General features: G+C 30.9%; 3 protein-coding genes across 3 annotated transcripts; 2 read left to right on the top strand and 1 right to left on the bottom strand.

Annotated features, from left to right (window-relative positions):
* Nucleotides 1-4,826: 4,826 nt before the first annotated feature.
* LOC111397466 lies at nucleotides 4,827-8,032 on the top strand. The gene is made up of 3 exons (XM_023024413.1): nucleotides 4,827-5,689; nucleotides 6,601-6,817; nucleotides 6,969-8,032. Exons 1-3 carry the CDS (start codon nucleotides 5,468-5,470, stop codon nucleotides 7,430-7,432), a joined length of 903 nt encoding a protein of 300 aa, XP_022880181.1. The 5' UTR covers nucleotides 4,827-5,467; the 3' UTR covers nucleotides 7,433-8,032.
* Nucleotides 8,033-12,397: 4,365 nt separating this feature from the next.
* Nucleotides 12,398-15,759, top strand: LOC111397456 (glucan endo-1,3-beta-glucosidase-like). The gene is made up of 3 exons (XM_023024403.1): nucleotides 12,398-13,650; nucleotides 14,519-14,831; nucleotides 15,356-15,759. The coding sequence occupies exons 1-3, from the start codon at nucleotides 12,586-12,588 to the stop codon at nucleotides 15,382-15,384; spliced, it is 1,407 nt and encodes a 468-aa protein (XP_022880171.1). The 5' UTR covers nucleotides 12,398-12,585; the 3' UTR covers nucleotides 15,385-15,759.
* A 9,216-nt stretch (nucleotides 15,760-24,975) lies between these two features.
* Nucleotides 24,976-27,293, bottom strand: LOC111406145 (protein FAR1-RELATED SEQUENCE 5-like). Its single transcript, XM_023035376.1, has 3 exons — nucleotides 27,146-27,293; nucleotides 25,144-27,029; nucleotides 24,976-25,068 (listed from the first exon to the last, which is right to left on the bottom strand). Exons 1-3 carry the CDS (start codon nucleotides 27,291-27,293, stop codon nucleotides 24,976-24,978), a joined length of 2,127 nt encoding a protein of 708 aa, XP_022891144.1.
* Nucleotides 27,294-27,661: the final 368 nt, after the last annotated feature.

The raw sequence follows: 27,661 nt of genomic DNA, 5'->3' as shown, positions 1-27,661 counted from the left end.
CACGGGGTACATGAAATCTATATTTCCACCAATATGATTCTCATTACCGATGGATGCCTTTTCCTATCCAAAACCAAGGGAGAGATTCCATCTATTAATTTGGGTAACTCTTTCGATTTTCCAAGGATAGCTGATAGCAAGGGTAAAGAGGCCCACACTATGAACGAATTCAAATTTTTCTTCTACGATCAATCAGCATTAATATCAACAACAATGAATTGGATTAGTTTCTCCTGAACAAATATTACGCACCTACCACCAAAATTTCATAGTTTAGACTGCTCAAATTTCACTCGTTGTCAAATTGCAATCACTCCCAAATATATATATACTTCAATAGAAATATAAGGGTATATTAAAAATTGTTTAAATGCACGCTCACATAACATTAATAGAACTCCAAAAAAAAAAAAATTGATCATTTTGTTGAATCCAATGGCATACTCTGTGTCGAGCCACTTGTTATTTTCAGACAACTAAAGAATGAAGACGGCACTAAACAAGTCACGTGTTTAGTTATTTTTAGGCTCTGCTTTTTCCGACCTATTTAGGTAAGTGGGTCCCTTTGTCCAATTAACATTTCTCGAAAAAAATCTGTATTTTAAATTATCTTTATTCAAAGAAACAAAAATAATTGTAGCCGGTGATTGAGAAAAATAATTATAACATAAATAATTTATCACAATTTCAAATATTATACCCTAGTTATATGCAAATGTAATGCCTATTTTTCAATATTTGAGTCAGACTTGTCTATCTAAATTTCTCATTAATTTATAGAACCCTTCTTCAATACAGAAAAGGGAAATACAGAAAAGATATAAAATATACATACACGAGGTGAGCGATTTATTTTTTCAATATAAAACTCACATGGGGCCCGCACGATATGAATTTTCTGTGTTTCTTTTCTGTAGGAACAGTTCTGTACACATAGAATTATTCTAATTTATATAGTTGTTGTCTCGTTGACTATAAATTATAGATTAACTCAATTTTCACATTTTATCTCGAATGCATATAATCTCACAAACTTGCACCTTATTTTAATTTAATGTGGAAGTGTACATCCAAGATAATCTTGATGTGTACTCTTTTAACTATGGATGATGTATATTTAAATAATTCTTAATGTTTTACTCACGTCATATGTTGATATTTAGTAGAATACTTCTAAATAAATTGATATCTAATCTGTTTACGAAATTATTTTTGTTTAACACAATAATTATGCCTAGATTGGTTCGGATAAAAATTAGATTTTTATTAATTTTTTTATAAAAGTTGATGAAACGTGTTATTAAAATAAATATTGACTCGAATTGAATTTTAATTCACCTTTTTATTGAAACCAAACAGGGGCTATAAGAATAGTAAAAATAAATCTATTATTTAAATTACAAAAATAAGAATCAAGCTTAAAGATAAAACAGTAAAATAAAAAAATTATATTTATTTTTTTAGCGAAAATAATCTTCGTAATTTTAAAAAAATTATATTAAAATAGAAATGAACAACATAATGTTAGCTTGAGAGTGTCTTTGGAATTTACTCTTCTATGGAAAATTTTATCTTATCAAACAAATAAATGTCACAAAGCATTTTCGAAAATAAATTCTACAGATGAAATTTTTTTTTCCTCATTGATTTATAAATCTTTTATTTTTGATAGTTATGCACAATATTCAGTAATAATAATATAGGTTGCATTATTCATCCCAAACATTTGAACAAAGTACGTAGCAAACCCATTCCCAATCCTTTTTTATCCAAAAAAAAAAAAAAAGAAAAAAGAAAAGAAAAAGAAATATGTTACTTTTTATCATGTTTGTATCTACATTGTCAACTTTATTTTATAGTATTTTTATCTATAATCCTTTATCAATTAGCACATTTTGTCTATGATAACGAGAAAAAAGATCAATTAGGAGGAGTAAAACAAAAGGAAAAACTTATTTGCTCCTCATATTTTCAAATCAGCAAAATAAACAATAAATACAAAAATTCGACATTACGTCTTTCTTATGAACATAAATCGACATCAAAGACAAAATTTACTAATTAATTCAATGTTAAATATAATAGTATGAAGAAAAAGGTTGGGGACAAATTAAAAAATAAGCAAAAATTGAAGAGCTTTGTTACATTTATTATGTGGTGCAATTAATGAAAATTGTAACGTGAATAATTTTTCGTAGCTAGCTATTCTTGATTTTTAAATTGCATGACCATTCTAAAACTGTACAATCGTGCAGGGGCATAGGAAGAGGACAAGTTGGGCTAAAGCATTGGAGAGCCGTTATTTATATTCACGATTGTTGCATATCCATCACACTCTATATGTATTTTTATTAAAATATTAAAATTTCAAAAAACCACTATTTTCATTCACGTTACATTCCAATACTGTTCTTGTTAAATTCATTCATTTAAACACCATAAATCCACATAATTTTTCTATTCATCCCACTCTAAATCCATCCCTAATATAATTTCAAAATACATCAACCGTCTCACAATTCAGCAATTAATTCTACATACCAAAATTTCTAAGATGAGATTCCATGAAATATTTGTTGAGAAAAATGTAGGGAAATCTGAAAGTTTAATGAACTCCAAGGCACGAAAAACGTTATCTTTTAAGAGATGTTTCTCTCCTATCCAACGAAGTCACAATTGGGGTATGATAGAAAATCTCTCTTAGGATACAATGGAGGCATTTGATTCAAATTGTGACTATTTGATCAAATCAAGAAGACACTCGAAAAAAATTGAAGATGCCAAGAGAAAGAGAGAAGAATAATTTTTTAATGTGTTTTGCAAACAAGAATTCGCGCAAAATTTATAGAAATTGAGGCAACCGTTTGAACAGGTGTGTCCCTTGAATTGAAGAACACATCTGTTGGAAGTAATTGTCAAAACGAACAATTAAATACATGCAAAATGATGAAAAATATCTAACAATATTAAACATATAATCACCGTCACTCTCGATTTGAGAGGGCTCTATTATTTCTGCTTGTTATCATTCATTTCAAAGTGGATACCTTCAAAAAGCTAGGAGAATTCAAAAAAATGTAAAGAAAAAGTTAAAAGAGCCGTGCTACATGTACATAATCATTTTCCTAACCGTTTATCTACTACTCACATTATTTGGGTGGGACCTCGGTTCGGATTATTAAATTACACATGGGGCCCGCATGTTTGTTAGGGGGGTGTAAACGGTTCGGTTCAGCCCCCTCGGTACAAACATCTTTATCCAAGTTAAAATACAAGAAGTAGAGTAATTGGGTTTTTCTTGGTTTGATACAAGCTTCATATACTTGGTGCTGTTAATATCTTTGACAGAAGTGTGAATGGAAATGTGAAATTATAAAAATTTGTCAAGCTACTGAGAATTTGAAAAGTTAAGTCAAAGTATTTATACGCCTATAGATACAAATAGAGTCACTAGAATAGAACCATTCAGTTTAAGAATAATTTTACAAGAATAGCATTACATGAAAATGAATAATCATAAAACTATTCAAGAATCAAAAAACACAAAAATTCACACTCACTTTAAGAATTAATTTTAATAACTCTTCATACTTCACGTATCATCATGGAACCTATTATAGTGAAAAGAGACAAGAAGAATGTGAAAAGTCAGATATATAGAACAAGCCCATAAGAATTGACCGTTAGAAAGTGGAAGAAAATCAACGAACAATTAGTATCAATCCACGTACCATGGATTCTTGAAAGTAAAAAAAAAAAAAAAAAAAAAAAAAAAAAAAAAAAAAAAAAAAAAAAAAAAAAAAAAAAAAAAAAAAAAAAAAAAAAAAAAAAAAAAAAAAAAAAAAAAAAAAAAAAATTACTAATACTTAGTAGACATACAAATGGTGGCTAGTCTCACATTCTCATCTCAACATGACTAAACTTTTCTTCCAACTATGTTCGAGATGACGATGGAGGGGATGGATGCAATACAAAATTAATTACAAATATTACGATTGTGTTACATGTAAATTACAATTTACATATTTGTTTACAACAAACGATGTGACGAGATTTGATTGTTTCAAAATTTTATCAACCAAATAAAAAGGAATTCGAATTTTTTTTTACACTGTGTAAAAAATTATGTAAATGGTGATATACAAAAAGCATTTTTCCAAATTTTATACCAAAATTGAAAAACGTTACAATAGGCCCACTAATAAATGAATCCAACGAACAAAAAACGAATATCCCCTTTATACCGTCCACATTCATGTCACCTAATTTTCACCTTATCCATTTCCCACGGATTTCCCATGATAGGCGACATGTTTACTTGGTCATCACGAAACACCCACAAGCCCTTTCTCGTCATTTTACGCCCACAGAAATTAATATAAATAAACTACTTTTAATTGCATGAAAGGTTCTTATCTTTACAAATTATAACATTATGTCTCAACTATTTTTTCGTCTCATTGATATTCCCCAATTGACATAATTTTTCTTGATTATGATTTTCCTCCAAAATTTGTATTAAATAAAGTAAAAATAATAATTTATCCATTGTATTTTTAATAAAAAATAAACAATAATGTAAAAATACGATTAAATATTCGAACCTATTTTAAAGTATGTTAAGAATAATTTTTTGACAAAATTAGTCATTAAGGATAATATTTTTGATCAATAAAATACTAAAAATAAAAATGTAGTAAAAAAAGTTAAGGATATAATTGTAACATTGAATAAAGGTAAATGATCTTTATTGTAATTAAAATATAGTGTATTTATGAGAAAAATGTGATGCGAGACCACCTATATAAATATCCGTAGACAAGTTTCTTCTTCTTCATCCCTTGGGTTGGCTGGCACAGGACAGATTATCTTTCCCTTTCATTTCATCCCTTTGGATCATAAAAAATCCCTATGTTGTCCTCATAATTCCCATAAAAAAAACCCTTCAATTCTCATTTTTGTTCAATTTTGTTTTCTGTTTTCTTGTTTGGAGATTCCTTTTCTTGGTTAAGTGTAGTATGTTTCGATTTTTATCATTAATTGTTTGTGTATTGAAAAAGCATAATTCAGGAACACAATTCATGTCGTTTGACAGCTTGTTCGGCTGAAAGAATTTTTTTTTTTTTTTAATTCTAATCAAAGAATTTATTTGTTCCATAGATTAATAAAACTCTGAAATTGTGAAATTTGATTAACGCAGAATTCTACAATTCTGTCTTCCTCTCTCCCCCTTTTTTTTTTCCTGATAGATTTTTATCTGGACCAAAAATGGAAAATTTCGAAAACGAATTGTTATAGCAGAAATTTAAATAAACTTTATCCATAGGGTTTTGGTTTTTCTTTTTTCTTTTTTCTTTTGGAAAATTTAAAATTTTTAAATAAAATTTCTTTCGAAATGAAAAAATTCTAGAATTAGTGAGTTTTTATATACGAGATTTTTTGTCGGTGTTGGACTGTTGACGTTGGGATGGACTGTAGAGTTATAGCTCCGATGGGTGACCCGTGGGCCAACCTGGCGGCGGGCAGCAGTGGCGGAGGAGGTGCTTTCAGCCAGGAGAGCGAGCTTGATTTGGCAACAATGGTGAGCGATTTCTTGGAGAATGAACATAGTGGTGGGGCCCAGTATTCAAGTAGCAGCGATAGCGATTCTACCCTCTCCGATCTTGCGCAGCTTGCTGAGAAAATCTCTGTTAAGTCTATTTCTCTCTTTTCTTTTCTGTAATTTGTTAATCTCTTGATATGAATTTGAAATTGTGTATTCTGTTTTGTATCATTATTATCTTATCATTTCCTTGGTCTATATGGGGTTTTTTTTTTTTTTGTAATGTTTTATTTTGGCATTAATTTGGAAAGAAGCAGCCATATTCACCCTCAAAAGTTGAAAAGGATTTACTTAATTTTATCCTATTGAGCATAAGCTTGCAATGCAATGATAGGGAAAATGAATAGTTGAGACTTGCCCTCTGGCTGAGGAAAGCTAAAGCTTCAAATTGTGGTTTTATTTCTGTGGAAGTATGGCAGATCCTCGGACAATGGAGGTCTCAACTTAAAGAATACTTTCTTTTTCAATAATTGCCTTAACTGTCCTTGTTGTCGGGATAGTTTAATGCATATTTATGGTACATAAATTACATATTTCTGTAAACACACTCCTTTGAGCTTATATGCATTCATGGGAAGATTTGTTTTGAATGCCTGTAAACGTCACATACTCCATAGAGAAGATTTATTTTTTATATAATCAATGCGATAAAGAATAAGTGCACATTATGGTCAATAAGTTGGCTAGTAGGTGTTGTGTTGTAAATGTGTCTCGAGTTGGTATCCATGTCTGTGCATTGTCATTTTGTTGTACAACTCTGTACAACTTTTTCTTCTACTGTAAATAAATTATGGTAGGTTTTCATAATCGGTATTTAAATTATGAATAGATAGAAATGAGTAGTGAATAAATGGGTTAGCTCTTGTTGTTCCCACAAAATGTGTGAACAAAAATTAGATTTGACCTAAAATGCTTATAGTTTAAACACATGCCAAACAAGCATTATCGTCAAATAATTTGTTTATTCTCACTCTGACTAGTTTGATGTGATCATTCAGTATCACAAGTTAGTGGTGGATCATCATCAGCATGACATATTGTCGGTGGTGAACTCGCTTGCACTTTCAATCACTGAGAGAGATCTTCACAATGTGAAATCAGGTTTTTCCAATGCTAGCTGCATCAGGTTTTCTCTGGTGAAGCTTCTGAGGCTTTCTGGTTATGATGCTGGTGTGTGTACATCCAGGTGGCAAGGGAGCGGCAAGGTTCCTGGAGGTAAATAATCCTTTCTGTCAACTTAGTGTACTTGAGTGCGACTACAAGAAGATGAGTAACCTGTCATAACAAGCAGATTTGCCTAACGAGTTTAGCGGAGTATGGACTTTTGTTAAAATTCTGATTCAATATTTTCTAACTTCATATGCAGGTGATCATGAATACATTGATATTGTTGGCTTTAATGATTCTGGATGCCGATTGATTATTGACATAGATTTTCGGAGCCACTTCGAGATTGCTAGAGCTGTTGAATCCTATGATAGTATATTGAACTCTCTTCCGGTCATTTATGTGGGCTCTTTTACCAAGCTTAAACAATACCTTCAGGTAATGGTCGAGGCTGCTAGATCTTCTTTGAAGCAGAATTCAATGCCTCTACCTCCCTGGAGATCTTTGGCTTATTTGCAAGCAAAATGGCAGTCTCCTTATGAGAGGAAGTTTGGTCCTGACGTGCAGAATAACAATAGCGCCACTTTAGTTGAACACAAGAAATGCATCGGACACCTAAAGAGACTGCAGTCTTCACTTAAATCTGAGATTGAATCGGAACGCATGTTCAAGCCTGTAAACAGTGATAATTGGAAGCGTAAACTTGGGAGGCAAAGGTATTGAAAGAACCCTTTAAGGTATAGCGAATATTTATCCGTGCCATGAAAGTAACCATTGATTATAAGTCTTTATAAGCCGACAAAATAAAAAATAAAATCTTTCTTGTTGATAGAGGAAAGGTAAATTCATAAATCCGATACCAGTAACGAATAACATGCCAGATTGTGGTCGGGATGCTTTTAAACTCCCACCTCATTTGTTAATGTACCCGAACAAGGCAAGAATGTCAGGTTTCAAAGCTTCCATACTATGCTATTTCTTATCATTTTGCTGTCTTAAGAGGATCGTACTTGATCAACCACGGCTTATTTGTCTATAGAGAGAGTAGAATGGATCATTTTTTTCTTGGTGAAAATAAGTTCTTGCCATCGATTGGCATAAAATTTTGCTCCCATTTTTGTTTAGCGTGTGCTACGTTAGTGACAGATACTGTATTAGCGTGTTTACTTGATCAAAAGGTTTCCTTGGCGCCATTTCTATTCTGAGTGGAGTTGTTCTGGTTAATTTGTATTGTCAAGCTTGAGAGAGATGATTTTGATTTCCTTTTATCTAATTGTTTCATTTATTCAATCTCCAATAATACTGAATATGGGTTAATATTTATCTGCTGAATTGCTCTTGTTGGAAGAATCAAGTGGGATGTCGTGGCCACATATCTTTCTGGCTAAGGAATGGGAAATCTTTGTCCATTCGAACCCTTCGTTTTTAGCTTTTTGTTGGGTTAGGCATCCACCGTAAGCCTTTCCTCGTTTGAACCTCGGCCTTCTAAAGCTATAAATTGGATAAACTCAGAGAAAAAAAAAAAAAATAATAGCATTGAAATCGATGTGTATAAGACTTGGAAGATTAGATTTAAGACGAGTAGCTGTTTACCGTGTTTGATGTCATTTTAAGGTGCAATGATAATTCACTTTTGTTTACCAAATTTTAAAATGCTGATTTAGAAACATATAATTTTAAAATTAAATTTTATTAAAACACTTAACTGATTTTTACGCACCCAATTCTTTTCTATTTTTTTTTTCTAAAAGTATAACAATGCCAAACAAGATCTAAGAGATGGATTCAATTTTAAATTTTGAATACTTTTTTAGGTAAATGACTTAGTAGAATTTTAATGAATTTTTATTAACTTTTTACGTAATCAATTAAAGTCTTCATAGACTTCTATAAATTTTTATTTATAAAGTATTAAAGACTTTATTGACTTTACAAACTTTTTATGACAATAGCCGCCCCGTCTATCCGCTATTGAAATAGGCCACACGTCTTAGTCACCTTCTTCCTTCACTACACTCCCCCTTTAGACGCCTATGGCGTAGCTTTGATTTTGCGCCCGCACTGATCCGAGCGGGACTCGAAATCTTCCCCTTCCGATTAACTTTAACGGCCATTCCTACTTTTTTTATGCCAATGTTGGTGACTGGAGATAACTCTCTTCAATTATTAAAATAAAAAAATCTTGTATATAAGTTATTGTACATCCTTCGAACAGATACTTCCATGGCTAAATGACCCACTACATTAACAAAATTACATTCTCATGTTAATAATTTTTTTTTTAATAGAATATAGAAAATATAAGTTATCTTAATTAGAAAAATTATCAACAAAAATAAAAAATAATAATAAATAAAATATTTATACTCTCTGATTAAAAAAATATCTAACTTTCAATATTATCAATATGTTCCCATATATATAAACTTTTTAAATTAAAAAGCAAGTAATATATAAAAAATTAATTTACTTTTAAAGAATTTATCTTTGTCAGTCCTTGTTTCGCCTTCATTAATTTTCATTCCATTACATTTTATTTTCATCTCTCCTATTTTCAACCACACAATCTTCCATAAAATAATATTACACATAAATAAAAAACTTTTCCTTCCTTTTCAAGCACTCATTTTTCAAAAAAAAAAAAAAATATTATTCCACCAATTTTCATTTTCACAAAATCGGGGCCAAACGGGGGCTAAGTTTTTAAAAAGTCTAGGTTATGTACACCTCATTTGACAATCATTATTTTCAAAATATTTATTCTATTTACTAATTTTTAATCACAAATTCATATAATAAAATGCTCGGTATGTAAACAAAAAACTTTTCATTACTTTTTAGCCATACATATTCTTAAAAGTCACTATTTAAAACTCTATTTTTTAAAATAATGACTATCAAATAGGAGCTAAACTTTTAAATATCTAAGAACTAATTTGACATGACTCTTGAGATTTAAAAATCACTTTTCCACTCGATTGATTAATTTTAAAAAAGTTATTCTCCTAATTAGAAGGCTTCTAGAGGAACTTGATCGAATTTTGATTTTTTCTAAAAGCTCTTTTGAATGAAGAAACTCTTTTAGAAATTATTTTCATACATTAATTTGGATAAATTTCTCAAAATGTCCTTCTACTAAAAAATAAAAGAAAAAGTAGAAGTCCCGAGTTTTAAAAGACTTTAAAGTCTAGATTGAATATACTCCTTAAGTATGTTTGACAGGTAATTATAAGTGTTTTAAATTATAAATGGATAAAAATAATTCAAAAATAAGTGTATGATATTTGTATATATGAATAAAATTTCGAAATATAAAAGGCTATTCAATATGCTTTTTCTTAATCAAATAGGCCGTCTTGTACTTTTCTTGGGCTCATCTTCCAAACAAATCTCATTGATAATTATTCACGAGCAATGGTACGGAAACAGGGTGAAAATAAGGTTAAAAACAAGATGTATACGTGTTGATGTATGATTGGAGAGTTTGAAAAAAAAAAAAAAAAAAAAAAAAAACCCAAAAACTTTTTTTCACATAAAACTTTTTTTTACAATGTAAATCTTCTCTCTCAGGTGTTGATTTTACTTCAAATATTCCAAAACCCCAAAAAATTTTAAAAAAAAAAAAATTTAAAAAAAAAAAAAAAAAAAAAACAACCCAACAACTTCTTGTCACATAAGACTATTTTTTGCAATGTTATAAAAATTGGAACCGGACTGATCGGTTCAACTGGAAAAATCATGAATCGGCCTTTAATTAGGTCCGATACTCATATATTAACCAAAAGATAAAGAATCGGCTAATAAACCATCAACCTAGCCGATTTAATTGTGAACCGAAAAATCGGCCACTATTTTTATTAGGTGATTTAATTTTTTCTCCACAAAAGCTTTTAACTATTTTAATAGGCCACCCATTGCGATTTAAGGTCCAAGCAATTTTTTTATATAAGGGATTCTCCTTTACCTCCTTTTTGAAGAAGACCATTCTTTCAATGTTTTAGAAATTTTCCAATGTAAGATACTAGTTCATTTTTAAAGGAGACTCTTGTTCCAACGTTGTGGTATCTTCCAATGTGCGATACTAGCCAATTGTCAATTCCAAGTGTTTATTAGTTTACTTCATCATTTTCATTAACAATTCATAATCCCAACAAGATTATAATTTTTAATTTAAACAAAGCAAATTATTTTGGACATAATAATTATTAGTTTTTGAGATTAAAAAATAAATTACTATAATAAACCTAATTAACAAACATGGATTATATTTACTTTGAATGAGAAAACTAAAATTTAAAAATCTATTATGATTATGATATTTTATAGTTTATTTGTGTATTTATTTATTTAATTTGTTATTCGGTTTGATACCAGTTTGACCCTTTAAACTTCAACAATCTTCCCTTTTCGGATTGATGCCTGGGTCGATTTTTAAAACATTGATTTTTTCTATATCCTGTTTTTCTGTTTGTTTGTTTATCATCTTCATTATTCATTGATCTTCGGTTAATTTTTAAATTTAAAAAATAAGTATTTTTTTATGCTATTAAAACACCCTTTTGTTGAGAGATCCCATCAACCCCTTTATTTTCTAGGGAATTGATTTTTCCACTTTGGCAGTCACGTCAATATTTTCTTGGTTTTCATGGTTTTTCAATTTGGTTTTCCATGTTTTTTTTTTTTAAAATTTTATTTTTTGCGATTGAAACAAATTTTAGGTACAATTGGAAAAGATGATATCCCTTAAATTAACAATTTTCATGTAAAACAACACCAAACAAACACCAAAAGATAGATCATTTTTGGATTTTCTGGTTTGCTTGGAATTTATTTATTTATTATTATTATTATTATTTTTTGCAATGAAAATAAATTCTAGAAATAATTGTAAAAGATGATATCCTTTAAATTAACAATTTTCATGAAAAACAAAGTCAAACGAATATGAAAAGACACTTTTATTTCAACATTTTTCAGGTGAAAAATTATACAAATCAAATATAATAATTGACAATTCCCAGTTAAACAATTTTAGGCAATTCAATTCCCTGAAATTCTTTTTATTTCCACCCAAATTCCATTTTTGCAATCAAATGGGCCATAAGTTCATTGTTAATAATTCAATGAACCAAAAGAATAATATTAAGTAATTATTTAGGTGATAATTTTATTTTGTTTTAATTCATTGTTCAATACATTCATATGCATCTTAACTTTATTTGACAATTGAAGATGTATTTCTCACCACCTAAATTAGAGCTAGATAAAATTAATCTATAAAAAATTTTAAGTTTAATCTTTTTTCTTTTTTTTTTTCAATGGAATATTCCTGTTTGCCTGAGTTCTTACGATTTAAATAATTTTATGTATCTGGCCGACTACTTCAATTAATTCTGTACCATTATGGAAGGGGGGAAAAATCTAGTACTTGTCATAATAAAAAATAATTAAAATTACAATTAGATTGACCTTTTAAGTAAGTAATTTATTGAGGTAAAAATAAGAAAAAAAATAACTTACGTAAAATATGTTTAAAATTTTAGTATTAACAATTTATATGGATTCGTTTGACTTTTTTTTGCTGACATTCTTGACGCCACCAATCTCTCTCTCTCTCTCTCTCTCTCAGCACTTTCTTCTTTTAGAAAAGCTGTTTCGTGTTGAAATCGCGATTTATCCATTTAATCCAAACACCCATCTTCCTCTTTGAACCACCGAATTTACTGCCAATAACTATTCTCAGCTTCTCACCGTAGAAAAACTCTCTCGTCCTTTCTTCTGCCAAAAATTAAGTACTTTTCTATCTCTTCCCCGCATATAAATCAAACCAGAACACACATTTCGTTTATCAAACTTGCTGTGATAATTAAACAACTATGGAGTTTCCAAAACGTCACTCTTTAATCTCTTTTCTTTTGTTTTTATCTACTTTTATTGTTCAACATTTCGCCGCCGTGAATTCCGTCGGAGTTAATTATGGCACCCTTGGAAACAACCTCCCGCCGCCAGCTCAAGTTGCACAGTTTCTCAAGGAGAAAACCACCATCGACAGAGTCAAGCTATTCGACGTGAACCCAGATATTCTCCTGGCATTTGCAGGCACCGGAATTTTCGTCGCCGTCACTGTTCCGAACGGAGAAATCCCTAACCTCGTCAACAAGAAGTATGCTCGCAGGTGGGTGGGTGACAACATTAAACCATTCTACCCACAAACTAAAATCAACTACGTTCTTGTCGGAAATGAAGTACTCCACTGGGGACCTCAAAATCTGATTGATAATCTAGTTGGAGCCATGAGAAGTCTTCACAATGCACTCATCCGATCTGGGATTGAAGGTGTTAATGTCACAACGGCTCATGCTTTGAGTATTCTTGAATCTTCCGACCCGCCGAGTTTGGCCAAGTTTCGACCGGGTTGGGACAAGGGAGATCTTGCTCCCATCCTGCAATTTTTACGGCAAACAAAATCTCCGTTCATGGTGAATCCATATCCGTATTTCGGATACAGCCCAGAAAAAGCAGATTTTGCACTCTTCAAACCAAACCCAGGTGTCACCGATAAATTCACAAAAAAATTATACACGAACATGTTCGATCAGTTAATCGATTCAGTTTACACTTCCATGAAGAAATTGGGCTATGGCGATGTGGATATTGCTGTAGGGGAGACTGGTTGGGCTTCTGCAGGGGAGACTTTTGAGCCAAAATGTACTATTCCAAATGCAGCTTCTTACAATGGGGGTTTGGTGAAGAAGTATAATCAAGGAGCTGGGACGCCATTGTTGCCCGGAAGGAAGTTCGAAACCTATATTTTTGCACTTTTTAATGAGAATTTGAAGCCTGGTTCTTTGGCTGAGAGGAATTTCGGTTTGTTCCAGCCAGATTTTACGCCTGTTTATGATGTCGGAATCATGCGAGGAACCGCAGGTGTGCCTGATCAGGTAACTTCAGACATCATTAAACTTTACAAATCTATAGTTCTTATCATATGAATTATAAGTTTCTGCGCTTATTCTCTTTTCTTGATGATAGACGTATAAATTGGCTTAAGTTATATGAATAAAAGAAGCATTGATAACCGAAATCTTGTTCCATGTACTCCATTATTAGGTATCAAAAATGAATAATTTTGTTCTTTGATGATTATTAATTTTCTCGATAGGTATTATAATTATTGTATAAATTTATCAACTCTATTTCAATATTTTTTTAACCCCCAAACTCGAATTTAGGTCAATTACTCGATAAGACTTCGCTCCTTCGCCTTGAACCAAGCCTTTTTGTGACACTAGCTTAATGTAAATTTTATTTGTTTGCACATAATATCTGAGCATTATTAATTGAAATTTGAAATGGGGGTGGTTACCAATAATTTCTTGTCTCTTTTATTCCGAGCCCTTGTTTGAACCCTATTTCTTTTCTTTAAAAAAAGAAAAAAGAAAAAGATGCATTCTTATATAGTATTTTAACCATATTTTAATCATAAAATTTTCAATAAAATAATTTTACACACAAATTCAAAACTTTTCTTATTTTATAACTACACATTTCCTATCAACACACTATTCAAAAATGCAATTTTTGATAATAATGTAGCTCAAACAATCCTTGAATCTTTTTCCACTTGTCCATTATACTTTATTCTTATATAATTCATATATACTTTATTTTGGCATTTATCTTTTCTTTTCTTTTTATTTTTCAAAATTCCATCCAAGTCGAGATGAGTTACACGTGCAACTAAATAAACTTGACGTCAATTATGTGAATATTTTTGTTATTTAACGTAATTAAATTCTGATGATGCAGCCTGTCCCAACGCCCACACCATCAGTTCCAACACCTCCGTCGCCCGTCCCAAAGCCACCAACGCAGGGCAACAAAAAATGGTGCGTGCCGAAGGCAGAAGCCACCGACGCACAACTGCAATCTAATATCGACTATGTATGCAGCCAAAGTGGTATGGATTGCGGGCCGATTCAAGCAAATGGTGCTTGTTTCAACCCTAACACAGTACGGGCTCACGCGTCTTACGCCATGAATTCTTGGTACCAAAGCAAGGGTCGAAATAATTTCGATTGCGACTTTTCGGGCACCGGTGCCATCACCTCTTCTGACCCAAGTAAGTAAAACAATTTAATCCTCTGTTTGTTTCCCATTATCTAGTATGACCGTTATCTATCACATCAAGCCACTAGATTTAAATTTTTATCTCTTGTGTAGGGTTCGTAACGACTATATTTTTCATTTTCATTCTCACATTAATGAAAAACAAATGGGACCTAAATCTGTATATTGACGATGTGTATGACATATTATTACTGTTTAACTTAAAAATCGTTATTTATTGATAGTATTACTCTTTTTAATTTAAAAGTGTCAAGTAGTAGTATTTTTCAAAAGACGAACATTGCTACTTATAATTAAAATTACTCATTTTAATTTTAAAGTGTCGAGTAGTAGTATTTTTCAAAAGATAAATAATAATTGAACATGGAATGCTAGATTTTGTGAATAACATTGGATTGCATGTTAAAAAATTTTATTTGATGCAGTAAATACTTAACATGTCCTAAATTTACTCTATACAAAATTAACTGGCAGATCTTAATTGTTTCTAATTCTACATTTTTTTGTCTTTCTCAGGTAATGGATCATGCTCATTCCTCTCTTGAATGGCAATGAGCAAAAGATAGTACAGTTAATTTCATTCAATAATTTATTGTAATGATTAGTTATTTATCAAAAATGGGGCAGATATTACCCAGTATAGCTCATTACTAATTTTTTGGCGTATATTTACTTCTTGTTAATAGATTGGTAGAAGTATTGTTCCGATAGATAACTCTTATACAGAGTTCATTAATATTCGAGCTCTATCAGGAGCAAAAGAATTTTTTTCTTTTTCTTTATTGAACTTCCTTTTTGAGTTTTTCAATTGAATTTGATTATAATTAATATCTAGTACTAGTGGTGTTATGCTATAACACTAGTTTAGGTAGTATTATGTAATAAGTTTGACTAAATGTGGAATTATGTTATTCATTTAAGTACTAGTCTCATTTAATGCTACCTATGGTGATGTTATAACAATATTGGTGTTAAAAAAAAATCATTTTTACAAAATCTATTATTGAAAATGAACCTAAATCAGACGTGGTATTGAATAACTAACCATTTATCAACTATCGTGTCAACTAATGGTCTATCATAGCCTACGAGAGTAAAAAAACTGAATTGACGTACAGTAAATAAAATCTTACGAGCAAATTATCGAGTCCTCTATTTACGTTTATAACAATGTTAGAGACGTTCCTATGTTAGAGACGTTCCTCATTTTTTGAAAAATTAAACAAATTTTCCTTATTTTAAATTTTGAATAATTCTCTACTATTTATGAGAATTCCAGAGACACATTTTTTCCCCCTTCTATCTTGTCAAAAAAATTCTATAGTCCTTCCTCTCAGATTTATGATAATTTCAGAAACACCCCATTCATTTTCTGAAAATTACACAAACTTCCCCAATTTTAATTTTTGAATAAATCAAACTTCTATTGACCACTTTTCTTTCACATTTTAGCATAAATAATATTAATAACTGTTAGAATATTTTAACAAATTTTCTTCCATCTTGTGACTCGTTTGACAATAATAATAGAATACTTAAAATACCTTATTAACACGTTTAAATAAATCAACAACAAATTATTAATTAGACTCTTGATTTTTCAAAAATACATCAATAGATTTGAGATAATCAAAATATATTTACATATTACAAAGTAATTAACAAAATCAAAATAGTCGTCATCATAATATAAACAAAATAATAGATATTTAACTTGATTATAGACCAACCAACCTACAAAAATACTTGTGAAGTAAGGCACATTTAATGTTAGTTTACACTCGACTTGATAAATCATTCAAGAACTTTATCCCCCCTTTTTTTTTTATTACCAATTATCTATTAGTGCAAGAAAGATAAAAATTTTATGAAGAGAAAAAGAGGAGAGAATAAAAATCAATAGATTTGGTGTGTTTTATTAAGAACCAAAATCCTATATTTATATTGAAGAATTATTGATACAACAGTAATAATTTCTAAGACTACAGGATTAAAATTGTCATTCATCAATAAACTTACCATTTACAATATTTCCCCTTGAATGAGACATTACAAGATATCGGCTTCGTTAAAACTTTGTTTGATAAAAATTCAATGTGAAAAATTCAAACGAAAGAAAAGAGTACAGTTATTTTGGAGTACTAAAAATAAATATTGTCTCATTAAAACTTTGTTAGGAAAATTTAGTGGGATAAAACGTATGCGAAAAAAAAGAGTACAGCTACTTCCCTTGATATTGATTATCTTTGAGTCAACGCATTTCAATCTTGTGAACCAATTTCTTGAATGTAAGTGTTAGCAGTGCTTTTGTGAATAAATCGGTCATATTGTCACTTGAGAGAGTTTGTTGGACATCGAAATTGACATTCTTTTGAAACTCATGTATATGAAAGAATTTTGGAGAAATATGTTTCGTCCTATATAATCTTTGATATAGCATTTTATGAGTTGTGCAATACAAGTTGCATTTTCTTCATACAAAATTGCCGGATTATTTTTTGTTAAAATTAACTCGCATGATACTTTGATATAATGGATCATGTTCCTCAACCATACACATTCTCAGTCTGCTTCATGAACTGCAATAATTTCAAAATGATTTAAGGATGTCGCTATCAATGATTGTTTCACTGATCTCCATGATATAACCGTTTCTCCACGTGTAAACACATATCCTATTTGTGATTTAGTTTTATGTGGTTCAGAGATAACCTGTATCTGTATATCCCACTAAAATAGATCCTTACTTTTGAGAATAAAATATTCTCGAATCAATAGTGCCCTTTAGGTAACGAAAAATATGTTTAACACCATTCCAATGTATTTGAATTAGTGTAAAACTATATCTTGCAATGAGATTTACAGAAAAAATTATGTCAGGTCGAGTGCAATTTATAAGATAAGTTAATGCTCTAATTGCATCAAAATATTGTACTTTAGAACCGAGAACGTTTTCTTCATCTTCAAGTGGATGAAATGGATCATTTTCACATCAAGTGTCGAACAGCCATAGGTGATGCCAATGAATGTGCATTATCTATATATAAGGGCTTTAAGATCTTTTATGTATATGTAGATTGATGAACAAACAATCATTTTGGGAAACTTTCAATCTGCAAACCTGAGATAGAATTTGAAATTTCCCAAATCTTTCATCTCCAATTCATTTTTCAAATAATCTACCGTTTTTGTTGAGCTCTTCAAGAGTTATAATTAAATTTAAATCATCAACATAAACTTCTCCAATTGTAAATCCAATATTTATTTTCTTTATGAAAATACACAGTCAAACTAATTAAAATTTAAAAGCGATGGTGTCCATTACGGGAGAATATATTTCATCTTAATCAATTTCTGGTATTTCTAAGAAATCTTAAGCTACAAGTCGGATTTCGTATCTTGTAATTTCATTATTTTCATTTCTCTTTTGTACAAAAATTCATTTGTATCCTACATGAATTACATTTTCAAGTGTTCGAATTATATGTTCAAACATTTTTCGTTTCTCTAAGGAATTTAATTCCGCATGTATGACCTCTTTTCATTTTGTCAATCATTTTTATTTTAACAATCCTTAACTGACTGTAGTTCAAAATCTCCATTTTGCATAATATCAAGAGTCACGTTAAAGAAGAAAATAGTCTATAAAAACATAATTTCGTTCTCATAATTTATGAGGTAACGTATAATTTATTGAAATCTCATTATTTTCGGATACTTGTAGTTTTTTAAAAACCATATTTTCAATATTTGATTGATCACTCTTTTCTAATATTATTTCTTTCGAAGTTTTTGATTGGTTTTTATCTTGTACTTTTCTTTTTTGAGGTACGGAATCTTTTGAACCAACTAGTCAAATACGCTTCTGGTGTATTTGAAATTCATTTGATATGGCAGATTGCCTTATGGGGACATCAATATGATGCATGTACTCTTCAAAATATAATGCAATACATCATGTGTAAAAGTATTGTCAACAATTTTTTTCCTTTTTAATTCTATTTTTTCCCATAGTGATATAATTTATTGAGATATCTCAAATTTCAACATATTAGATACCCGAATCTCTTCTGGAGTTTTATTATTTGTTATATCTAAATACTCATCGAGAGTATATGTTTCCTTAATAAGACTATCTTTATTAATTGCTCCATTTTTGTTTGAAATTTTTTTATATTAGAATCAAATACCATGATGGCTTCAAGCGTGGCAAAAATATACCAAATATAATGCTAACAAATTGTACTCATAGGACATGAATTCATATTAGAGCATTTACAATTGATGCGTGAGATATTGTTTAACTTTTTGATGCGTGAGATATTGTTTAACTTTTTGATTAGTAAATGCATCTAAATAAATTATCTTTAGAACTTCTAGTTCGAATGGTATTTTGCGAGGATTCAGATGACATGCATTTAAACATTATTTTCAACTTCTTAATTCTCTCTAATGCTGAAAGAATTGTTCAATCAAATTGATAATCATTTTTTCAACGTCATAAAATATCATCCACATGGGTTTAAATTACGTATTTATTCTCGGTATTCTTTATTTTCTTCTCAATGCATATCGATGGTTCAATTTTACATATAATGTACTATCAAAATAATTAGATGAAAAAATTAGACTCTGACCATAAGCCAATTATGATATGAAGAATTATGATGCTGGAATGATGCGTAATATAATTCCCTAAACAAAAATGGGAAGTGTTTTGTTCTCAATCAAATTAATTGGAGGCATTTAACAAACAATAGTTTTACACCGTTTATCGACATCCCAACTAATACTTATTAAAATGTTGAGATTTATGTTTACTAGCAGTAACAAGACACAATTTTGATTATATAATCTGAAAATTATGCTAATAATTTAAAATTCGAGTAGTAATTTTGCAAACCTTCAAGTTGTGAACACCATGCTATCATCTTGTATATGTATCAAATCTATTAGATACAAATAATATTTAGATGATCAACATGGAGGATGATGGAGTCCCATTCATCATCCTAATTAATTTTCAGAAGTATAAATAATTTAGTTCCTATTTTAACTAGTGATGTTTAGCGAACTATTTTCGATAAAGGGAGCAAATAACAGATAAGAATTTATTTGATTGAAGAATCTTCTAGTTCTTCATTGGATGTCTATTTGAATTTTGATTTCGCTTCATTGTTGATCTAGTGATAGTCCAACTGATTATACCAATCAAATTGAGTTTCTGGTTCAATATAAGATATAATCCAATGATTTAATTTTGAATAATACGATTAAAGCTTATATAATCATATGTCATTCAAACAGTCAAATTAAACAATGTCCTCCTTATATTAGTTAAATATTTTCCTTAGGGATAAACATGAACTCAAAATAATATATTATTTGAAAATGTTCTATTTTGGTAGCACATTGTCTTTAATTATTGCTTCTTTAAGAGTAATATGTCAATATTCTTCTGGAATATTGAAAATTTTAATCTATGTTATTCAAGAGCGATAAATTAAAATTTTTCTCGAATATTGATAATATTGAAAATTAGTTTTCTTTAAAATTACAACCCAATATTGAATAATTTAATTTGTGTTTCTTTATGAATACAATGAGATATATTATTCGAGATATGCGATATTTCGAGAGCAAGTTATATGTTAATATTACTTTTTCAAAATCAATATGATAATATTCTTCTGAAATATTGAAAATTATAATTTATACTCTTTAAGAGCAATAAAATATTATTATAAGAAATTATATAATGATTTACTCTTCAGGAGTAAAAATGGAGTAAAAATATAACTTACATTAAATAATTTTTAACCGTGTTCTTCGGGAACAAGTACAATCTAATTAGAATATTTGTCAATAATAGTGTGTTACTTCAAAAACACTAATAAATTATTAAATTAATATTATTATAAGATATTTATATGTATAAAGATCTGTTTTCCAAGAGCAATAAATATAATATTCTTCTAAAATATTAATTATAATGTTGTGTGCATTTAGGATCAACAATAAATTATTTATAATAGATAGATCTATGATCAATATTTTTTGAAATATTAATTATAATATTGTACTACTTCAGGAGCAATAGCATAATAAATTTTAAATTTAAAGTTTATAGAAGAATATCTAAAAATATTTAATTACCAAATAGATATTATATGAATTTATATTAAAAATTTATTTACCAAAAATGTTTAAGTAAAAAAAATCTTCCAAACATGCACGTGAATTGATTTAATATATGAACATGCAAATAAGACAAAGTAATCATTTTCATATAATGAAATAATCATTATAGATTTGTGAACAGGCAAAAAAGGTTGAGAAGAAGCAACCTCGTTTTAATGCATATGTATGTAGAAAAATTCACTTGTGATCGAATTAAATTTGGTATATGTGATAAATATTTATACTTACAAAAAATCACTACATTAACTAAATTTTGAAAAATTAAGATACCGTATTCATTATGAAAAGAGAGAAAAAGAAAAGAGATCATAAAAATCAATAGATTTGTGTGTGTTTTATTAAGAACCAAAACTCTATATTTATAAAAAAGAATCAGGAATGTAGTGATAATAAATTTTAAGTCTGTAAGGGTATAATTGTCATTCACTAATAAACTTACTATTTATAAAAAAAAACTAATTATAAATTTGCAAATTACGAATATTTTTGAAATAATTATCGTGTTATTTATTACCTTCAAATAAGAAAGCATTTCACTCGCAAATATCAAATTTTTGAATACTCGATTAAGATGAAATTGCAACTAGAATCCCTCCTTCTCTTCTCCAATATAATTATTAAAATCAATTAAATGTTAAAGCATCTTATAAGATTTCATGGCCTGAAAAATAGTTTGCAGTTGATTTAGTTAGAAATATTAGAAGGGTATTTTAAATATTAAATTATTTCTTAAGTAGCTATAGGGGAAGAAAGTTTGTAAGGGTAATTTAAAAGATGCCATTATTATTTATACTGACGTGAAAAGAAAAGTGGCCAAAGGAGGTATACCTTATTCAAAACTTTTGATGTAATATTTAAAAATAGAACGAGTTTCTATAATTGTCATAAGCTTCAGAGGAGTTATTCGTTATTCAAAACATAAATAAGAGATATTTGTATAGGTTTTGAAAATTAAGAGAGTATTTATGAAATTGTAAGAAAACCTCATGGATCTTTGAGTAATGTGCCCAGATCATAAAGAACTTGGTATACACTTTTGGAGAATAGAAAATTAAGATGTCATGGAGTACCAAAAGATCTTCGAGTCCAACAAGAAATAACACAATATCGGCAAATTCGTTAACAAGACATATATAATCCCCTGTTTATTTTCAATTTCCTGTTCAACCACAATTCATTTTTGGACCGTTCAGCCGCAATTTTTCAATTCCTCTCTCCCAGTGGGTCCCAGCTGCTGGGAAAAAAGGGGTCAAAAGTTGGATTATTCTGAACAAATAATTGGAAACACACAGGGGTTAAATGAAAAATAATTTAGTTGTTTTGTTGAATTAAATGAAACCTAAAAATGAGTTATGGAATCTCAAGACTATGTTGTGGTACTTTTCATATCATAGGAATTACATTGTTAGACTCAGTTTGATTTTATTGTGATTTTAAGAGAATTAATTTTTGTTGTGTTGAATAAGTTAATGGTTCATAAACATTTGTTTCAGAATTACAATATGTTTTAAAATAAGCATTTTAACTTTGATAACCAAAATTGATTTATTATTTTTTCTATATGCAATTATTAACATGGACAATTCAATTTCAATTATATCCTTTATTATTGTTGTTGTTGTTGTTTTATATATATATATAATTCAAATAAATTTGATGCGGTAATTTTGGAATATCAATAAACCTAGGACAAAAGGTATTAATTTAAATAACTAAGTTAAAATTGGTAATTTATTAATAGATAAAGGAAGAAATTAATATCAGAATTTGAGCAACCACCTTTTGTTGCATCTGAAGTATGCTGTCAGATGATACGAAATTTTTAATAATATTTTTTAAGTTTATCTAGGGATGATAATCCGGTTCGTTGGCTCGGGCTGCTCATGGCTCGACTCGAAAAAAGCTCGAGCCAAATTAGCTCAGTTCAAGTCGAGCCTCAATTTGGGTTGCTAGGCCAAGTCCGAACCGACCCGCTTGACTCGCGAGCCTTTATATATAATAAAAAAAGATAAAAGGCAGCAATTTTTTGCCTTATTTGCTAAAATAAGGCAGCAAGCCTGTTGCCTTAAATAAGGCAACACGTTGCTGCCTATATATTATTTATATAGTCGTTGTTTGGTACCCATTTTTACCTCATTTCAGAAAATTTTTGCCCAATGAGCATGATTGTGGGCACATGCATAACCTTTTTTTTTACTCAATAGGATGGAAATTTTCTGAAATGCCCCCTCCTTAACTTTGAAGTAAATGCAAGAAAGGGTAAAACTATAATTCCATTTCTGGTGCACATTAAATGCCCCTGCAAATTTACTGTGTAATGGTCCAATTTTTTATACAAGTGAAAATGAAAATGGCAACCAAACACAGGAATAATTAAAAAAAGCGAGCCAGCTCGACTCGGTTCGGAAAGGCTCGAGTTGAGCCTAATTTTTTTGGAAGAACAAAACTCGGGCACGAAAAAAAGTTCGGACATTTTACCCGAATTGAGAGTTTTGGCTCGACTCGTTGACATTCCTAAGTTTACCAAATATCCACACCAATTATGAATTGTTTACAAATTGAGCTCCAAAATCAATTTTTAGTCACATAGATAACCTCTCGTTTGGCTCCCTTTTTTAAAAAAAATTTAATGTTTGGAATAATATTTTTTTTAAGAATATGTGGTTAAAAGAAACGAAAAGTTTTCGATTTATGTGTAATATTATTTTATAAAAGACTGTGTAGTTGAAAATAACATAAAGGGGAAAAAAAGAAAGAAAATGGGATAATTATGTAGCTTGTAATCAACTCAAGCACTTAGGAAAAAAAGAAGTCAAATCGCATACCTTTAATATTATCCTGTTACTGTTTACATTTATCGATGTAATAATCCTTTAATTGCACTAATTGTTCATAATCCCCTAAAATAAACAATAATGCTATTCGAACAGATTCCTTTGCACAGATGTTGAACAGGTAATAAAAAATTAATAATGGACACATCAATGAACAGTAGAAATTGTTTGAAAAACGGGACAAATTTGGCAAGCCATAGCAGTGTGTCACGGAGACACTTTCTCCGTGACACACTGCCCCGGAGCAATGTGTCACGGAGAAAGTGTCTCCGTGACACGCTGCCCCACACTCTCTGTGACAGTGTGTCACGGAGAGAGTGTCTCCGTGACACACTTGAGTAACACTTACAACACTTTTTTTTCATTTTTTTTTCTGTTTTATTGTTGTTCGAGGATGTGGTTTTGTAAACAAAAATAAAAATATAATTTACGATCAATTGTATACTTTTTTAAGTTCGTCTTCTATATTGGGTGTGTCCCTTGAAATGAAGAACATATCTGTTGGAAGTAAATGTCAAAATGAACAGATGTACCTATTCAAAGACTTTTGAAAATAAAATTCTTTTTCGGGGGCGTTGCCCCCGAGCCCCCACGGGGGACGCTGCCCCCTCAACCCTCGCGACCTGACTGGGCAGGTCGATCCCCGTTGCGCAGCGGCAAACACTAGTCGGGGCGGCAAATCATTGAGAAGTTTTGAAATGTTTATAGATAGTTTGGTGTAAAATTTCAGCTTGCAGGTTGCAATGCATATAATCCTGAGAATTTTTTATCTTTCAGTTTCTACCTCTTTCTATTTAGGCGTTTTCAAAATGCGCGGGACAGTCCATGCATCTATTGCTCAGATCATTAACTAACACGTTCAACACAAATGTACAGTTATACAAAATGTAAGCAAAACACAGGTCTTGAGATTTGTTCACTTAAAATCACGCAAGTTTCTTATCAAACCAATTCTTATTTCTACAGGCACGAAATAGCAAGTTTTGATTCTGCATATTATTCTACCTGGCCAAAACCAAAGTCCACTATGGACATGCATAAAATTTTTCCTCAATTGATAAAACTTAAGAGGCAAAAGATTTTCTTTCTGAATTTTTCATGCTAATGTTGGGACGCCTGAAGTTCTTGTGTACCAACTGGAGTAGCACTCTGACTCGAATTTGGTCTCTTTCCTTTGCTCGATGTCAATGTTGCCTGCATATCAGAGCGAGCGTATGAGGAATTGTTGCAACAATCTGGTAGAATATGAATTATAATATTTTAAATTACCTTTACTTTCTTCAAACTCGACTCCAACGGGCTTTTACTTCGAAGTTTCTTTGGTGCACCCTTTCTTCTTGACACGAGAGGGTCCCGTACGCTCCCGCTCAAGGTATTCTGCGATACATTACACTGGGGGCCTAATTGTACCGTATGGTGTGCGAGGACATTAGTGCTTGTACTCGTCCGTGTCAACGTAAGAACTGTACACTGCGATTCTATCCAGTCTATTATGGCGCGAGTCTGCCCGTCATCATCAGCAGCAAGATCTGCCAACCCAGCAAAAGACTGACACATACTATCATATCTCAACTGACTAGGTGTACTAACCAACCCAGCATAGTTCACAGCAACCCTCGCGTGTGCTCTACTAACATCTCTTCTCCATCGTCTCAGTATGTACCTCTCCGGTATTGATGTGATGCAATTACGGATCAACACCGATATCGCATGCCTACAAATTATACCCCTAAACTCGAACAAGTGACAGCTGCAAATGAATTGACAATTCTCCTTTTGAAATGACACAAAAAATGTTTTTTTCTTCATTCGCTCGCCGCATGCCACAACTTCGCAGACCTCGTACATTGTCCCAAAACTATTTTCTGAAGTAGATATGAGGTCACAATACATCTTCCCTATAAACTCCTCCTGAACCTCCTTGAATTTTGAGATGGTATAAACAGATTGAAATTGTTTCTCCATTTCAAACATACTTACGCATGGTAGCATTTGTGAATATGATTTGAAATCAGCTTGAAATTCCTTTTCAACCTTATTCCTTAGTGCTCGCTCATATTGTTCTACAAACTGTTTCAATGAAGTCTTTGAGTGTACATATCCGTCAAAGAACGCATTCATACTCTCACTTCTTTGCGTTGTTGACATCCCTGCCCAAAAAGTGATTTTCAGAAGGCAAGGAACCCAACGCTTTCTGTTCTCGTATAGTCCAGATAACCAATCATTTTCATGCAATCCAAACTTATTAATCATTGCGATCCAACCTTCTTCAAACTCTTCAACGAACTGGGAATCATACACCAATCCATGTATATCAGAAAATATAGAACCCTTATCAATATGGTACCCAAACTTCTCTGGCAACTTTTTCAAAATGTGCCATAAACACCACCTATGGTTTGTATTTGGAAAAACAATTTGAATTGCATTTTGCATGGCTCTATCCTGATCAGTGATTATTCCATGGGGAGCTACACTGTGCATGCACTGAAGCCATGACCTAAATAGCCACACAAAACTATTTGTATCCTCGTTCGAAAGCAAACCACAACCAAGCAGTGTTGATTGTCCATGGTGATTGACGCCAACGAAAGGAGCAAAAGGCATATCATACTTATTTGTAAGATACGTTGTATCAAACGTGACCATATCGCCGAATTCCTTGTATGCATGCCTACACCTATTATCTGCCCAAAATATGTTCCTCAACCGCGATTCATCATCCAAATCAATACTAAAATAAAACCCCGAGCAATGTGCTTGCATATTTGAAAAATATGCTTGTATTGCGGCGGCATCTCCTTCTCCGAGTCTCAACCGTCTCACTTGTTCGATGTAGTTCCGACAATCCTTTTCCACACAAGTCATATTTTCGTATCCGCCCGCCTCAACAACTGCGGAATTATAACTTTTGTGCAACGGAATTCCCACCACATCGTTCACTTCAAGCCTCCGCTTAACCTGTGCACTCAGTTCTCTATTGCATCGAAACAACCTGGATTTCGATGGGCTTGTTCCATGATTGTGGTCGAGGTGGACTGCATTAATTCTCCAAGATCCATGATCATCTGAAGATGCGCTTATCCGGGCCTTACAATTGGTTTGAATTGTTGGTTGCGGCCTTACAGATCCGGTAGCAGTACTTGGCCTTCGACCTTCACGGCCACAAGTATATGTCACAAATCTCAAAACTCCACCGGACCCTTTTTTTGAATTCCTTTTTTTTACGGGAAAACCTACGCTGTATGCATATTCTTTGTACAATTCAAACATTTCATTTTCACTGCTAAAAATATCATTCCGACCTTAGGTACAACGATACCATCATCTCCTAACATTTCATCTTCCACTATGTTCCTGTTCTCCGCAATGATCTCATCCTCAGTTTCCAACAAAAAATCATCAATGCCACCTTCCATATTATTTCCTGCGTCCAGAAATGAAGCAAAAATTGTATCGTCATTATTATGCATAAAGATTGAACATTCTAAGTAAATTGTAAAATAAATATAGTTTATTGGTAAAATTTCAAAGATCTAAGGTTCTCACTGCTATCAACAGACTGAATAAGCTAAAGAGAACTAAAGTAAAAATCATGAAATCCAAATTGTTCGAACAGCATTATTGTAATAACAATAACCAATGCAGGGCATGTTTTTCATCCCCATTACAGAGTTTTCCTTTTCTTTAACATTGGACGAAATGCCATTTTACGCTTGCAGGGCAGTTCATGGTTTATCATCCCCATTACAAATTTTTCGTTTATTTTAATGTTGCAGCTTTTGTT

The sequence above is a fragment of the Olea europaea genome, chromosome 1 (genome assembly GCF_002742605.1).
Source record: "Olea europaea var. sylvestris chromosome 1, O_europaea_v1, whole genome shotgun sequence".
NCBI lineage: Eukaryota > Viridiplantae > Streptophyta > Magnoliopsida > Lamiales > Oleaceae > Olea > Olea europaea.
The sequence above is the reverse complement of the archived record's forward strand: the minus strand, read 5'-3'. Positions and strand labels throughout refer to the sequence as shown.